This window comes from Lineus longissimus, chromosome 5 (assembly GCF_910592395.1).
Source record: "Lineus longissimus chromosome 5, tnLinLong1.2, whole genome shotgun sequence".
Lineage (NCBI taxonomy): Eukaryota > Metazoa > Nemertea > Pilidiophora > Heteronemertea > Lineidae > Lineus > Lineus longissimus.
This window is the reverse complement of record NC_088312.1, coordinates 15478067-15493791: the sequence shown is the minus strand read 5'-3', so window position 1 is coordinate 15493791 and position 15725 is coordinate 15478067. Positions and strand designations below refer to the sequence as shown.

Genomic DNA, 15725 nt, shown 5'->3' with positions numbered 1-15725 from the left:
CTGTCAGGTCTCATCCAACAGGAGATCTCATCACATAGGACACATCTGTCAGGTCTCATCCAACAGGAGATCTCATCACATAGGACACCTCTGTCAGGTCTCATCCAACAGGAGATCTCATCACATGGGACATCTCTGTCAGGTCTCATCCAACAGGAGGTCTCATCACATAGGACACCTCTGTCAGGTCTCATCCAACAGGAGATCTCATCACATAGGACATCTCTGCAAGGTCTCATCCAACAGGAGATCTCATCACATAGGACACCTCTGTCGGGTCTCATCCAACAGGAGATCTCATCACATAGGACACCTCTGTCAGGTCTCATCCAACAGGAGATCTCATCACATAGGACACCTCTGTCAGGTCTCATCCAACAGGAGATCTCATCACATAGGACACCTCTGTCAGGTCTCATCCAACAGGAGATCTCATCACATAGGACACCTCTGTCAGGTCTCATCCAACAGGAGATCTCATCACATAGGACACCTCTGTTAGGCCTCATCCAACAGGAGATCTCATCACATAGGACACCTCTTCCATAGCGAATAGGAGATCTCATGTCAGGTCCCATTCCAGACAACATCTCTTTCAAGTCCCATGAGACACGTTGGCCTCCTATTGGGTGAGACATCTTATAGGGCATCTCGATCTGGTCCTACTCTAAAGGATGTTCAAGGAGTCATCCTATACAACACCCCTGTCAGGTCTTATTCCATAGCGAATAGGAGATCTCTTGTCAGGTCCCATTCCAGACGACATCTCTCTCAAGTCTCAGGTTTAGTGTCATCCCTACTCGAACATCAAAGAGGTTGTCTCTGTCAAGTCTTATCCAGTTTGGTTTGGGCATATATTAAGCTACTTTGGTCTCTCCAAGTTAAATTCAAAATGCAGAGTGGGCTTTATAGCTGGTCTATTTGACATCTTGGTGCTGACGCACACAGAGAAAGGATTTCTAATGCTAAACTTCAACCATATTGAATGGAAAAATTTGGGTTTCAGACCAGTTAGTGGTGTCTCCCATGCTGTGAATTGAGATGGACATGCTATAGGTTGGTACCTGCCAGTGAAAGTATGAAAGAAAGTCATATTGTCTGTCAAATTCTAAAATATTTTATTTGCATAAAACACACAAGAAGAAACTTAAAAAATCAGATTTTCAGCAAAACAAGTTCTCTTTTCAAACAAATGTTATACACAAAATAAATATTAAAAAGTACACTTTATACACTAATAGCTAGTATCACCAGACATTACAGAATATATACCGAACAAAAACATGCTTGGATATCTTTCAAGTACATATGTATGAAGGAGTTGACCTATTATTTTTGTCTGAATTTGCGCCTGATTCCCCTTATATAATGTCATAAAGACAAATGGAAATTGAGAAATGTGTAACTCTTTGCTCCCACTTTGCTTGTTTTTCGAAACAATAAACCTGCAATTAGTTTCAAACAGTCATCTTCTATCTTTATTCCATCCGAATATTCAATTCGCAAATAGAAACAGACGCCCACTTGCGATTCAATAGTGAATAGTTTTTACCAACCTGACGATATGATATGCAATATTTCGAAGACCAAGATAGTTTTTTACATGGTTTTTCATTTTTCGAAATCACAAATAGCTACGAATACGGTACTCTGATTTCACCAATCTAATATCGATTGACGATTAACTATTTTAAAATCGAAACTAAGGCCATGCCAGAACATGAGGTCATGACCATTGGACAACTTGGTGACACAAATGCATGGTCTACCAAAGTTGAACATGCTGAATCGCAACAAACATCTCCATGTATGAGCATGATATTTCACTTGAATTGAATATTCAGAACCGATCTTAATACATCAGTGAATCTAGAGTATATTCCAGTTCACAGTAGCTCTTCTTCAATGCTGAAAACTACTTAACTACATGATCAATAGCAAAAATCAGGTGCCCTGTAAATGAAAAACGCAAACTGAGACAATAATCTAGCACAATTCTTAGACCTCTCACTCAAATGTTTATCAGCACCAACTGCACCCTTAATCATGATTGGACGGAATCAGAATTGTAAATCATCTTGTGGCCCAGGACGGATAATCGGAGAATCAGGAGTCTTGAAAAAGAGGATAAATAAACTGACAATGAAAAGGCCAGGGGCCATTCTGCTCACCGTCTAGATATTTGGTGGTTAGGAATTCATCATGGTTAACAAACATGCTACATGTATAGTAGGTCAAATCAAAGTCAGTATGACATGTGATGTATCCTTGCTTGGAGTACCTACCATAAATTTTTTATTGAAAACAAGTCACTAATAAACGAGATATCATATAATTTCATGGTCTGCAGTAGCTAATCCTATCACAAGGTAATGTCACATGTACTTTATCCACAGCTTATAGCTAAGCTCCCAAAGGGATAATCTCATGAGTACAAAAAAGGAATCCATGTTTTCTGGCAGCTTTCCCATCCCTGCATTATTGGCAGCACGAAAAAAGGCCAGGAAATGGAAGAGATTTACTAACCAAGACAAAAAACCAGTGGTAGTCTTTATTTATTCCTCGCTGTATTGCCCATATGCCAAATGAAGAGTGAATACCTGCACCGACTGCATGTGATCTGTTTTTCTAAACCATGTAAGACCAAGATTTCTGGACTATGAATGAAAGCCATGTTTCAAAACGGGGCAAGTCATCACTTCTTTGGCTTGAGGAGATGTAAGGTCGCATTTGGGATCAGACCAGCAGCTTCTAAAGTCACACTGTCATCATCAAACACTTTTTTCGGGAACGACGACACGAGTTGATAAGACAAGGCACCAGATTTTCTGAAAATTGAAAAAATTACTTAATTAGTTATCAAGTAAAGAATGGCAAAGTGCTAAAATACAGTGGAATTCCTTTTTTGCGTAAAAAAACCCCCTGCACCTTGGAATGAAAAATGCTTATATGCAAAGCTATCATCCATTGAGTTTCAATCATTGATCAACTTCCCAGTCACGCCCGGTTCAGGTTCGGTGGAGTTTTGTATATATACAGTGTGTTTCAAAAGAGAGGAAACTGAGATTAATTTCTTAATTTCTAGGGAATGGCTAAATATTTTGGAAATTGGCAACCACCATTTATTACCTAATGATGTCTACTTTCTTATGACACCAAGAAATCCAATTTACTGTCTTAGATGACTAAGCACGAAACAGTTCAATCAACCATGTCAGAACTGGTGGTTGCCAATTTCCAAAATATTTTGCCATGTCCAAGAAATTAACAAATTAATCTCGGTTTCCTTTTCTTAAGCAGACTGTATTTACTGTCCCTATACCCAAGAGCTGAGGGCTGAGGGGTATTTCAGTTTTGTAACAGCAGTCAGACCCAAAAGTCCATCCAGTTCGTTGATTAACATATTCTGATGGATGGTTTGCTTTTGGTGCTCACAAGGGGGTAGGTTTGTGACTAACAGAAACTTACGTATTGCATCAAGGCTATACATGTTGTAGAAGAAAATTAAAACTGCTGTAAGGCAAATCCTCAAAATCACAAACTTTTCATCAAGATTCTATAGTCCATTCGTAAAGTTTTGGGATCTGAAGCGCGAACTTTTGTTTGGACATTCTTTGAAACTTAATTTTTATTAATGTATGTGACCAAACAGCTTTTTTGTCATTTACCATGTTTAACAACAAAGTTTTTTTGTTAGATATCTGTGAAACTGATGTGGTGCATTGAATTTGGAAATTTTTTCAGCTCTGTACAGTAAATTTCTTCACCAAATTGAATAAAATGTTCAGGTTATTGGCTTTTGGTGTCCATCTTCATGTATGCCAATTATATATGAGAATGATGAGTGAGTTGTTATGGAGAAATAGCACTTTTTGTGTTTTCGGTTTTAGCAACCTAGCGGCAAATTCAGGAATCGACCGGACCGAAATTTAGTCTACAAGGTTTCATTACAGGGCTACATACATGTATGTAATAAGTTTCAAGTCAATGGCTCCAGTAGTTATGAAACCTGCCACCATCGGCCAATTTACGTTATTTGACCTCTGTGACCTTGAAAAGTAGGTCTAATCCAAAAATTGTGTGAAATGTCATGTATCGTCATTACATGTACCAATGATTAAAAATTGGTGACGATCGAAACTTTGGTAACGGACATTGGGTTTTCACTTTTAGGTATCAAACTGGACAGAAATTTGGTCTCTCAGTAGACATTTTATAGCGGAAAAAATTCATATCAAGTTTCAAGTTTATAGCTCAGGTAGTTACAAAACCTGCCTTGCCAACCGACAACAATGATGGACACTGCGCCATCAGATGATTCACTCCCAGGAGGTCAGCTAAAAAGTACATTGCTCAGTCTGCACTTTCAAGCCAATAATGCATCATGAGTTCTGTCATGTCCACACAAGTCGTGTTCTCAAAGGCCAGCATCCATAATAAGGGATCGGACTGCATCACTCAACAATTGTTTCCATATAAATGCAAATACAAAGGATGAAGGTATTGTCTATCCATCCATATCTTAATGAGACCATGGACTGGCTGGGGGACATCGCTATATTCAGTTCTTCAGTGCAAAGATGCTTCTCTAATAAAGCTGGCCAATGTCTTACCATTATATGGCTGGGATAAACCATGATTTAAAAACTCCATCAGGCATGCTATTAATGTCAAGCATAGATTATTTCGTCGTACCAACAAACTTAGATTATAGCAGCTTGGGCTGCCCACAAACAAGCGACAATAGATTGCGAGAAAGCAATTTCTCAGGCCAAAAGTAATTATTACCAATCGTTAGTTGACAATCTGTCAGATGCTACCATAGCACCCAAAAAGTGGTGGTCAGTAATAGGAGACCTGACTAATAAGAAGTCAAATGAAGTATCGTCTTTCTCAACAACGACAATGGTGCGAAGATTTTTGATGACCATGGTAAATGCTGGCTATCAAATGGTTTCTTTGCTGAGTTAGAGAAGAGTCGTTTGGATGTCCATGCGGTAGAAACACCACCAGCAACTTCACTTACAGATTCTACTTTAGATAATATGTCATTTACCCCAACTGATATAGAGAAGGTCATAAAGGGTTTGAAAGTCTCCCAAGCAACTGGCCCTGATCTCTTAGGCAATTTGTTTATAAAACGCGTATTCCCTTACTTTTCCAAAGAATTATGTGATGTATTTAAATATGTTATTTTGCATGGTGTTTACCCGGCACAATGGAAAGTGTCAAATGTTGTTCCAGTTTTCAAGAAGGGATATAAAAACAATCCAAAAAACTAGAGCAATGTCGATGGCAAGGCCATCGCAAATCTCCCCGCTTTTGAAATGCAGGAATGCCGAGTTGGATAATTTTGTGATGGGTGTGTTGTGATGCTGTGTGTGATGGTGAAGGTGTTTGATGTTGAGAATGTACACCGGTATGTGGTGAATTGAGTGTGCAGAGACTTCAATATCTGAGGTTGATGAAATGATGGTGATGAAAGGAAGCAATGTGATATTGTACAACGCTAATAATAACAGTGAAATGGCCAGGGGTCATTATTGTACAATGATGATGCTAAGAATGAAACGGCCAGGGGCCATTGTGCTCACGTATAAATATTTAGTAGACAATTCATGCTCGTTAAGAAACGTGGTGCATTTAAATAAATAGCAAAATGAAGATTTTATGCCATTTAACCTCTGTGGCCTTGAAAAGTACAGTACAACCTCCCTTAGCGGACACCTCTGCCAGGCGGACACCTCTACATTACGGACACGTCCGGCCAGTCCCGATTTTTTCTAAGTCATTTCAAATACCAAAAACCTCTGTACGGCGGACACCTCTCTACTCCGAATTGCGGACAGGGCGATGGCCAATTTTTGGTCCAATTCCCTCCCAATTACGGACAATAGGCAAAAACAATGGTTTCCAACGTGCGCTTGGAGAGTCAAGTAAGCCCGACAGGTGTGATATTTGCGTAATTTTAAATCAACGTAATTACCCCATGGTAATTGTGTTTTTGTATCCTAATTAAGCCGCGGCATTTGTTTACTCATCTTTTCAACTAATCACATAGGCCTATTGTGTCAACGGACACTCATAAATCCAAGCGGTTTTGTCAGTGTTGCGGCAAATATGCGTTAGTAGAGAAATTTGAAAAAACTAATCATTAATCAAAGGTGGCTCATGGACAGAAATTATGGTGTTTTTTCACACATTATGACATGTCAAGGAGATTTTGCAATTAAAGGGGCACCTTTTACTAGAGAGATTATTCACTTTCTGAGTTCCAAAGTAGCTCATGTCATTCAACGCAACATCACAAGCAAATACCGATCAGCCAACAGGTTTAAAGTTTCTACGCTAGATGTCGACACAGAGAAAACCAAGACCTGCAAGGCGGGAACTTCAAATCCACCTATCGGATGATTTGGCATAACCTCTCTATTGCGGACACCTGGGCCCAGTCCCATGGGTGTCCGCAATAGAGGGGTTGTACTGTAGGTCAAATGAATGATATCAGTTTGGTGGCAATCGGGCAAGTAGTTAAGCAGTAATCGTATTTTTAAGGTGGCCAAGTTGTGAATTAGATCAAACCAAGTCCCTGAGATCATCTGACTATACCAAAGTGTACCAAATGTGAGACCAATGATCACTGCAGTTAAGAGACATGCCATAGTGAAAGCCTCGCGACCAATTTACGCCATTTGACATTTGTGACCTTGAAAACTATGTCAAATGAAAATCTGTATGACATGAGATGTATCATTGCTTGGAGAACCCACCATTAATTTATTATCGAGAACAAGTCAATAACAAGCGAGAAATTGCACTTTTGGCCTTTTCAGGAGGGGGGGGGGCAAGTAGAGAATAAGATCGACAAAATCGGGTGTCAGAGGTAACCTGATCTGGGGGGTTGGGTATGTGTAGCAAGTTTCAAGTTCATAGCTTTAGAAACATGTCATGATTACACTGTAACAGCCAATTTACACCATTTGACCTCTATGACCTTGAAAAGTACGTCAAATCAAAAACCCATACAACCTGTGGTGTACCCTTGCTTGGAGTACCTTCCATTAAAATATCATCAAGAACAGGTCACTATTAAGCCAGATATTGCACTTTTTACTTTCTGTTTTGGCCCCCTGGTGGATCCTGGGTTCTCCCCGGGATCGAACCCGGGCCCTATTGCGTGGTGGCCAGCAGTGTAAACCACTAGGCCATGAGGCTAATACCTTTAGCCAACGTGGTAAAATGTCACTTGTAACTCACATTCTCCCTTCGGGTTCCAGCTGAACTCGGACTGTGACGTGCATGCATTTTCACCAAATGAGACCCAAGTGGGACACATGGGAATTGTGTGGTATGTATAGTATTGTGTGACCGACCAGTTACCTATTAACCCCACCCCACCCCTATTTTTTTACAAATCCTAGGACCAAAGTCACAATTCAACAAACGGAAATATGTATTGTAGTGGTTATGTCTCTTCATTGAGGAGGTGGTCAGAGAAACAAAATGTGACCCGCTCTCCCAAAACTAGGCGCTTGTCGCATCTGAACTTGACAGGTTGATACGGACATGTTGTTCATTTCCCTATTGTAGACCTTTTGTGAAATGTGACCAAATCAGTTTGTAATAGATTTCACAAAATGTCTACAATAGGGAAATGAACAACAAGTCCGTATCAACCTGTCAAGTTCAGATGCGACAAGCGCCTAGTTTTGGTAGAGCGGGTCACAAATGACTTTCCCTGTTTCCCTACCGACAGAGTCATTAAAGAAGCACTTTCGATCGACCACAACTAATAAACATCTGTTTAATGTGTGCACCATTAGATACATTGTCAGTGCACCCCTCATTGCATCAGTGAACAGAATGGTAACAGAGGAAAACCAAAAGAAAACCAAAACACAAACAATAACAGAGTAAATTATTTCAGTCAGTGAGTGGTCCATGCTGTGATTAACAAATTATCAAAAACATTCCATAAATTTGTAAGATCAATTAAATAGTGACACCTCTGTGCACTAATTGCACAATGCCATGCATCATTGCATGCAAAACAATGCTTTTATTGTCATTAGTTCAAGGTCATTTAATTCCAATGATTCACTACACTGGTCAGTGCTGCCTGACCCCTTGTTCCACATGAATGACCACGGTTTGAGGAGATTTCCTAAATCATTTTTTTGGCTTTGAACACGCATTCAATAGCACTGTGACTATCATAACTTATCATTTGTGTTTGGAAACAAATTGTACGCTGCATCCATATTTGGCTCGCTCTGTAAAATATTTTTGTTTGAATCAGCCAAAATATGAGTTGGTGACTTGGATTTCCTGACCAACGGCATGATAGAATCTTTTTACCTCACCCACATCTACCACATGCACCAGAACTGGAGAGGGGGGATGGGCGGTAAACTAAAGGATTCGAAATCTCCAAATGATCCAGTGACCACCCCTGGCAAAACCCTCATGGCACGTTTTCCAGCAATTCGGCGCAACGTTGTCCCAGCGTTAGAGCATGACGTCATGTTCGTATCTAAGGCATGTCATCACACAGGGTACCAACTCAACATCAACTGCTATGCCTTGACGTAGGTTTCAACACTCCACATGGTTTAAAGGGAAGATATAGGCAGCAGCTACGCAGGCAAGATAAAGGTACACAAAGTCACCAATAGGGGTCTCTCACATCTCACAGTAAGTCAAAATGATTCACACTTGTACGAGGAATATATTAAGTGCGGAATCTGACATGACCCAGGGCCCTTACTGTGTATATTTGTCACCTAAAGATGGCCAAATTAGCCCCTCTGCTCCTGCATATAGTCCCCCTTTAAGAGATCATGCGAAGATCTTCAGCTTCACAAATGGTCAAGCCAGTTGGTCACACGTGTGCAATTGCCACATCAATGAGGAACCTGCAGAACTAAAAATCCTGATGGCACACCTGTACTAAAAGGAACACTTCCAGTGCATTTTCCATTAAAATTAAGTTTTTGTTGATTTTCTCCCTAAAACTCATCAAAATAGAATTAAGGAACAATAAAACAACATTTTTGGTGCTATTTCCCCATGTGAGAGTAAATAAGGGATAAAATCTTCAATAATCATTGACCCGGGATATGGCTTTCTCATTACAACCATGGTCCACTTGCCTGTAGGGCCCCCTATTGGCAGGTATTGCTGTGCAGGTTCCTCAATGATCCAGTGAGAGAAGCAGAAGACTGACCTTTTCTTGTCCAAGTATTGGCGTATATGTCCAACTGTTTCATGGTACTTCATCTTGAGGATGTATGTCTGATCCTCGGCTTTTATCCTCAGTGTCGCAATATTGCGTGACGATGGTGGTCGAGAGCTTTCATCCTCTTCAAGCCTGGAAGAGAAACAACATACTTTATTCAGATCTGAATTATTACCAGTAAGATATGAATGAAACTCTGTATCCAAAGATAACTGGGGGAAAAATATTTGATGTAAGTTCAGTTATCACGTCTTGAAGTATCATACTGCTGCTTAAAGTGTATCAAGTGTTGCTCGCTGCTCTGTTCAAGAGATTTTTAGTGATCATGCTTAACTCTTTCCCTGTCACGGCTATTAATAATATCCCAGTTTGCCGCGATTTCACTCTTTTTACCAGATATTCAATAATTTTAGAAAAAAAACAAGAAGACATATGTCCTTGAAACCTGCTTTATTTTCTTTGTCCCAGCTTACTCTTCCACTGCATATCAGTTGTACTGCTTTTTTCCATGGTAGTCATTGAAACAATCACCATTGCAGAGGGGTACTTTGCAGGTTTTGCAGCTGCAGTAATGTGCGGTATCACAGTTTTCCCCCGCAATTTTCATTCGATGACGTCATGAACTGCATGCGTAGAATGAGCAGATGATCGTCTGCATGGAAGCCAAACACATCGAACTATTTCCTGGTACTGTACTGAGATGACATCTGGTGTTATGATGGATAACTAACTACATGTATTTCGTTCCAGAACGAGTTTGGCAGGAAACGGATGGGAAGTTGCGAGTTTGGCAGGGAAAGAGTTAACAGGTCTCGCCTACACTCGATATCCTGAGAATACATGCTCCATCAAGTATGCCATCCCCTCATTCATTGTATTAATACTCAATAAATCAAATATACCCATTTATCGAGGACAGGTTCACAGAGCAGATCTGATCATCATACTCAATAACTCGAGTACCAACTGTGAATCGCTACACCATGTCAAGATGAAGATTTGAATGTGTATTGCTCCAAAATGCCACAGTAAACTGAAAATGCTTTGGTGGAAACGCTGTTTTGTTAATTTTCTATCCATATACCACCCTACAAATTAGCAGCTGCCTCCAGTGAGTATTAAGTAAAAAAAAATTGAAAATACAAGTACAATGTACTCCAGTTCCTGAGTCTGGGACACCATTTTGCTCTACTCAGAAGATCAATTATAGGCTAGACCTGTTTATCCAGAGAGATTCTTGCCCAAATCAAGATCTATGAAGTGTTTTCCCAACTAGACATCCAACCTAGGTGCACCCCCAAACTGCCTGACACACCAAAAAAGAGCAACTTTGTTGAGAACTTTAAAACTTCTTCCCTAATTAACAAGCTTTTGTCACACAGTAGCTTTTATTCAGATGGTTTTACTGAATTTTTAAAGGTCACCTGCAACACTTTTTAACTTCGGGAAAAAATAATAGGGCGTAAGATACCAAACACAGTGGTGAAAACCACATCAATATTGACTACCAATTCTCAAGTTATGGCAGACGTAGAAAATTCAAACATTCCAGGTGGTGCTGGAAGAACAAACTGATGATGTACATTGTGCTGTACTGAAATAAAGTTTTTTATGTTTTTATGCCTCTATTTTAAAATTGGACATGAACATGTTCACTAAAAGCTCATACCTGATTAAAACATAAGCATGAAACTATCAAAACTTTATTTCAGTACAGCACAATGTACATCATCAATTTGTTCTTCCGGCACCACCTAGAATGTTTGAATTACATACTGTTACAACTTGAAGATGAGTAGTTGTGTTTCTTATGACTATGTCATGCCCTATAATTTATACCTCAAGTTAAAATTTTAATAAAAGCGTTTCAGGTCACCTTTTATTGCAGATCACTTGATCATGATGGAAGTGACTTTGTGTTTTACACAGAAGGCCTGCAATCTATTACCAGTATATACTTATAAGTTTGAATCAGTGTGAGCATCAGCAGAAGAAGAGGAACGAGAAATGACCTTACCTCAATTTCATATCCTTGACAGCCTCAGTCTCCACCAACATGACCGTGTTATTCCGCTTACTCATATCACCCTGGAAGAAATAGTTTGGGATTTTCAAAACAAACTCGACATGTTCCATCAAGTGGAAATAGACATTATACAACCATCTGACATCTTCTCAAGTTCCAGTGTTCGATTGTGACACCCAGCAACTAAATGACTGATATCCCTTACACATTGTCACATTGCAGGAAAATCTCTCGATACCGGTAAGCAGAAAAAATAGCAGGAAAATCTTTCGATATGAGTTGGGAGAAAAAATAGCAAATGTACAAAACAAACTTAAAAGATATTGATGCACCATTCGGTAGTGGAGCCTCAAAGCCTAGTGGTTTACACTGCTGGCTACCACGCAATAGGGCCCGGGTTCGATCCCGGGGAGAACCCAGGATTGTATTTCTGGTGAACCAGCGTGACTTTCAAGGAACTAAAAATCCTGGCTCTTCACAACACGTACAACAAATGAAATACTCCACGGTCTGTCGGAAGAGACTTAAAGCCATGGTCCCTTGTAGCTGAGTGTCTATGCCAGGGCAAGTAAAAGATCCCACATAGGTAGACAGTAGCCTATAGTGGACTCTATACCTCCAGCAAAAATCCAAATAGGACTACGACACCGGTAATGATGTGATGATATGATATGATGGTACATGGCTCACAGTGGGAAACAATAACTGCTGATTACCATGATCTTTAAAAGAACTTTAAACGAAATGGCTACAGTAAAACCTTGACACAATTCAAGTGCAAAATGGAAGGATATATCTCAAGCAAATAGCTTTAAGTCCTGTTATCGAATTGATGCAGATGATCCAAGCATTATCTCACCAAGAGTTCAGCAGCCCTACCTTAAGTTTATCTGATAATGATCCCCTGATGTCAATCACCTTGCCCTCTCTAATCACACTTGATGGCAATTTCTTCAAAAACTGATCAACGGTCAACTTTGGTCCAGGCAGCTCACTTGTTTCCTCTTGACCAAGTCTACTTGAGACGTCAGCAGGCTTGGGTGAAGGTTCTAAATTACTTGGTAGAAGTCGGGATGGTTTTGTGTCACCCCCGAGTGTCTGCGCAGCACCCTTAAACACATCGGATCTCTTGTCCCTGAAGACAACAGTCCTTTTATCTGTCACCTGAAGAGATGTGGTTTTATTAGGGCGATCGGGTGATACACAAAGTTCAATTTGTAATGTCCTGAAGTGTGGTATTCATAACAGTTTGATTTCACTACAGAGATTCTGCAGTTTTCAGCAGCTTTGAAGTTTCCCTTCAGTTTGGCTTATCTGATGGACATACGCACACAAAGGTAAGGTAGGACAATTATACTCATTTATAGCCTCTATGTGCATCCGTGTGTACTTCCAGCTGTTTTCTACTCTCCAGATGCTATAATCATGATAATTGTACTGTGGCTATAATAGTACCACATTTACCTTATGAATACCACTTTAACTCCTCATGAAAAGCAAAACAGGTCCATTGTTTAATTCAAGAAGTTTTTGCTACGAATGCAGCGACAACTTCAACAGGTTCTCTTTACAAAATCTAAATTCATTTTGGCTGTAAGTTACTTTTTATACTTCCACTACATGCAGCTACAAAAAAGAACAGTTTTCATTTTTCCGGGTAAGGTAGAGTTAAGGGTTGACCACAGGTACCGCCATTTTGGCTAGGACTGGAAATCCTAAAGCAATTAGAACTCCTTCAAAACGTAGTAAATGCTCATTTCAAGGGCCGGAGTCTGTTCTTTGTTTCCAGAGAACAGCCTCCGGCCCTTGAAATGAGCATTCAATTCATTTGGAAAGAGTTCTAATTGCTTTAGAATTTGGAGGTCTAGCCAAAATGGCGGTACCTATGGTCAACCCTTAACAAAATATATCATGCACATGACTCTCTGTTGGGTCAATAGCCCATATTCTTCCGTAAGAGGGCAGCACTTGCACACACATGATGTCACACAATTTCTATCCGCACATCCAAAGTAAAAAAACAAAACAATTAGATTGTTTCCAGCACCATGATACAATGGTTTTATGATGTCACACGCCATCAACCATTTCAATAAATGGATTTAATTACATCAGTGTCACTCTCCGGAAATGTGTATACAGGACATCATGTCTATGGCAGATGCATGTCTAAGAAATCTAAGCAGAGTACACTTACTAGAAACGGCACACCGTCTGGATACCTGGCTTGTAACTCTGATGGGAAATATCCATCCATGATGTCACGCAGGCAATGCTGCGTTTCAGGATCCGAAAACGGACGAAATGGACCATTGAATAATAAAATACCATTTGCGTATAACGTAAAGTTAACTGGATCAGGCATCTGGAAAGAAATGGAGAAAATCTCAGTTCTCATCTGCACTTGTTACTTGAGAGTTCTCATCTGCACTTGTTAATTGTGAGAATTCTGTTGCGCAATGCACTAGTATGGGGCCAGGGTTTCTGCTGGGGGTGGGCAAAGCAGGACAGGGACAAGTCCCCTTCTCGTTTGGAAGAAGTGTTATGTACCTCTTCTGTCAGCTTTGATAGATTGTTTGTCTTGGAAGTTTTTATGATTTGTGAAGTAAAGTTAAGGCATTTCAAAACCCATTTTGGTGATTTATCTTTTCAAAACATATCATTCTCTTTTCAGAAACAATTTTAAAGGAATGGTGTTTTTTTCTCTTATTCAAGGATGTGTCAGTTGTAAAATAACAAGCCCATACGGCATGAGTCACAATTGGTCTGATCTGTCCAGGATTATTTGACAAATCATATGATAAATTGAGTTGCAGCAGGTGTGATGACTTACCTTCAGCCTAGCCCCGTCTGTCGTGTGTGTGACTTGGCCAATTCCATCTCCTGCCAGAATGTTCAACTCTTTGATGTTCTCAATAACGAGATTGTAATCCATTTTAAATTCTCCTGGGACCGAGGAAGCTGAAGATGAAAGGTCATTGGTAAAAGGACTTTACAATGGGGTAAAGTAACATGTATGTGTTTGGATCTCACCATTAATGGATGTAAGCTTTCCCAGGATTCTGCTCCCGATTGAGTTGCAGTTGAACTTTTACATGTACAGTGGAACCTCCCTTAGTGGACACCTCTCTATTAAGGACACTAGTTTTGGTCCCAAATTGGTTGTTTCCATTCAGTTTGACCTCTCTAATCAGGACACCTCTCTATTAAGGACAGCACTTATCAGCCCCAAGGGTGTCCTTAATAGGGAGGTTCTACTGTATCAACATCAAAGTTGAGATTTAGCTTGTTCGCTCTGATGATCCGTCAGATTGTGAATAAGGGAGTCAGTGCTCAACCCATGTGGGGGGGGGGGGGTTAAAATGGTCAAAAAAACATTATTTATTGACGAGTGTTTTGGACCTCTTCCTACAGTATATGTTGGGCTGCTACATTTTTGCAACTGTTCCCTGGCCTCTTTCAACCAGAATTATGCACATGACTGGAAATTTCTTCTTGAAACCCAGAGGGAACATAGGCAAAAATGTTAGCAGCTTTATAACGAAAACTATAAGAAGAGATTCAAAACCACTCCTCGATATTCAAACCTTCCTAAAATGCCTTTCAAACAATTATGATTTAGTTAGAAAACTTGCCAGCAAAAAGGTAAAACATTTTCCTTACATTGTGACCATGTCCTATGTGTGTCCTGTCCTGCATCAGCTCGTGTCTCGTCATGGTCTGATTCGGAGCTGTCATCACCCACCCAGATCATTCCATAATCAGCCAGGAAGCCCTCCATCTCTTGCATCTCATTCTGAAGTTTTTGATTCTGTTTTTCAAGTTCTTCTATTTTTGCTTGGTCGCCCTCAGCTGGAAAATCATGAGCAAAGCTTTATTATTCTGCAATAAACATTTCTTAAACATGTTAAAGGGGGACTATAGGCCGGAGGAGAGGGGCTTATTTGGCCATCTTCGAGTGACTAGTATACACAGTAAGGGCCCTTGGTCATGTCAGACTAGCTCTAAGTATATCCCTCGTACAAGCGTGAATCATTTCGACCTACTGTCAGATGTGAGAGACCCCTATTGGTGGCTTTGTGTACCTTTATCTTGCCTGCCTAGCTGCTGCCTATATTGTCCCTTTAAATGAACTTTTAATCTGCTTCTTTCCGCCATTTTAGACTGCCAACAAAAAGTAAGTAACCCACAAAAATACAAAATACTACATCATTCCCGCTACAACTGCAGGGTGCTGTGTAGTTTCTAGCATAGGGCCAAGATATACACCTGTTACTCCTGGCATGGATAATTATCTTTATGAAGACTTCATTCCACAATAGGTTACCATTTACAGTACACCTTGCAGTGCTCTCCGCAGGGTCTGTGAATGGTCTGGCGGATCTACGAAATCATCACACGCGCGGGAAAATAGTTGACATTTTTCTTCAAAGTTCTTTTTCAAGTCACATTTCTTGACTT

At 40.1% G+C, this 15725-nt stretch overlaps 1 protein-coding gene across 1 annotated transcript in view; it reads right to left on the bottom strand.

Moving 5' to 3' along the window:
• Positions 1-1106: 1106 nt before the first annotated feature.
• LOC135488066 (UBX domain-containing protein 11-like) overlaps positions 1107-15725 on the bottom strand; it is a 21021-nt gene continuing 6402 nt past the window's right edge. The window contains exons 6-12 of the mRNA XM_064772461.1: positions 14928-15116; positions 14098-14225; positions 13462-13629; positions 12144-12428; positions 11256-11326; positions 9227-9370; positions 1107-2828 (exon numbers count right to left, since the gene is read on the bottom strand). Of these exons, the coding sequence (XP_064628531.1) occupies positions 2696-2828; positions 9227-9370; positions 11256-11326; positions 12144-12428; positions 13462-13629; positions 14098-14225; positions 14928-15116 (1118 nt within the window). The 3' untranslated portion in view covers positions 1107-2695. The remainder of the gene's footprint in view (positions 2829-9226; positions 9371-11255; positions 11327-12143; positions 12429-13461; positions 13630-14097; positions 14226-14927; positions 15117-15725) is intronic.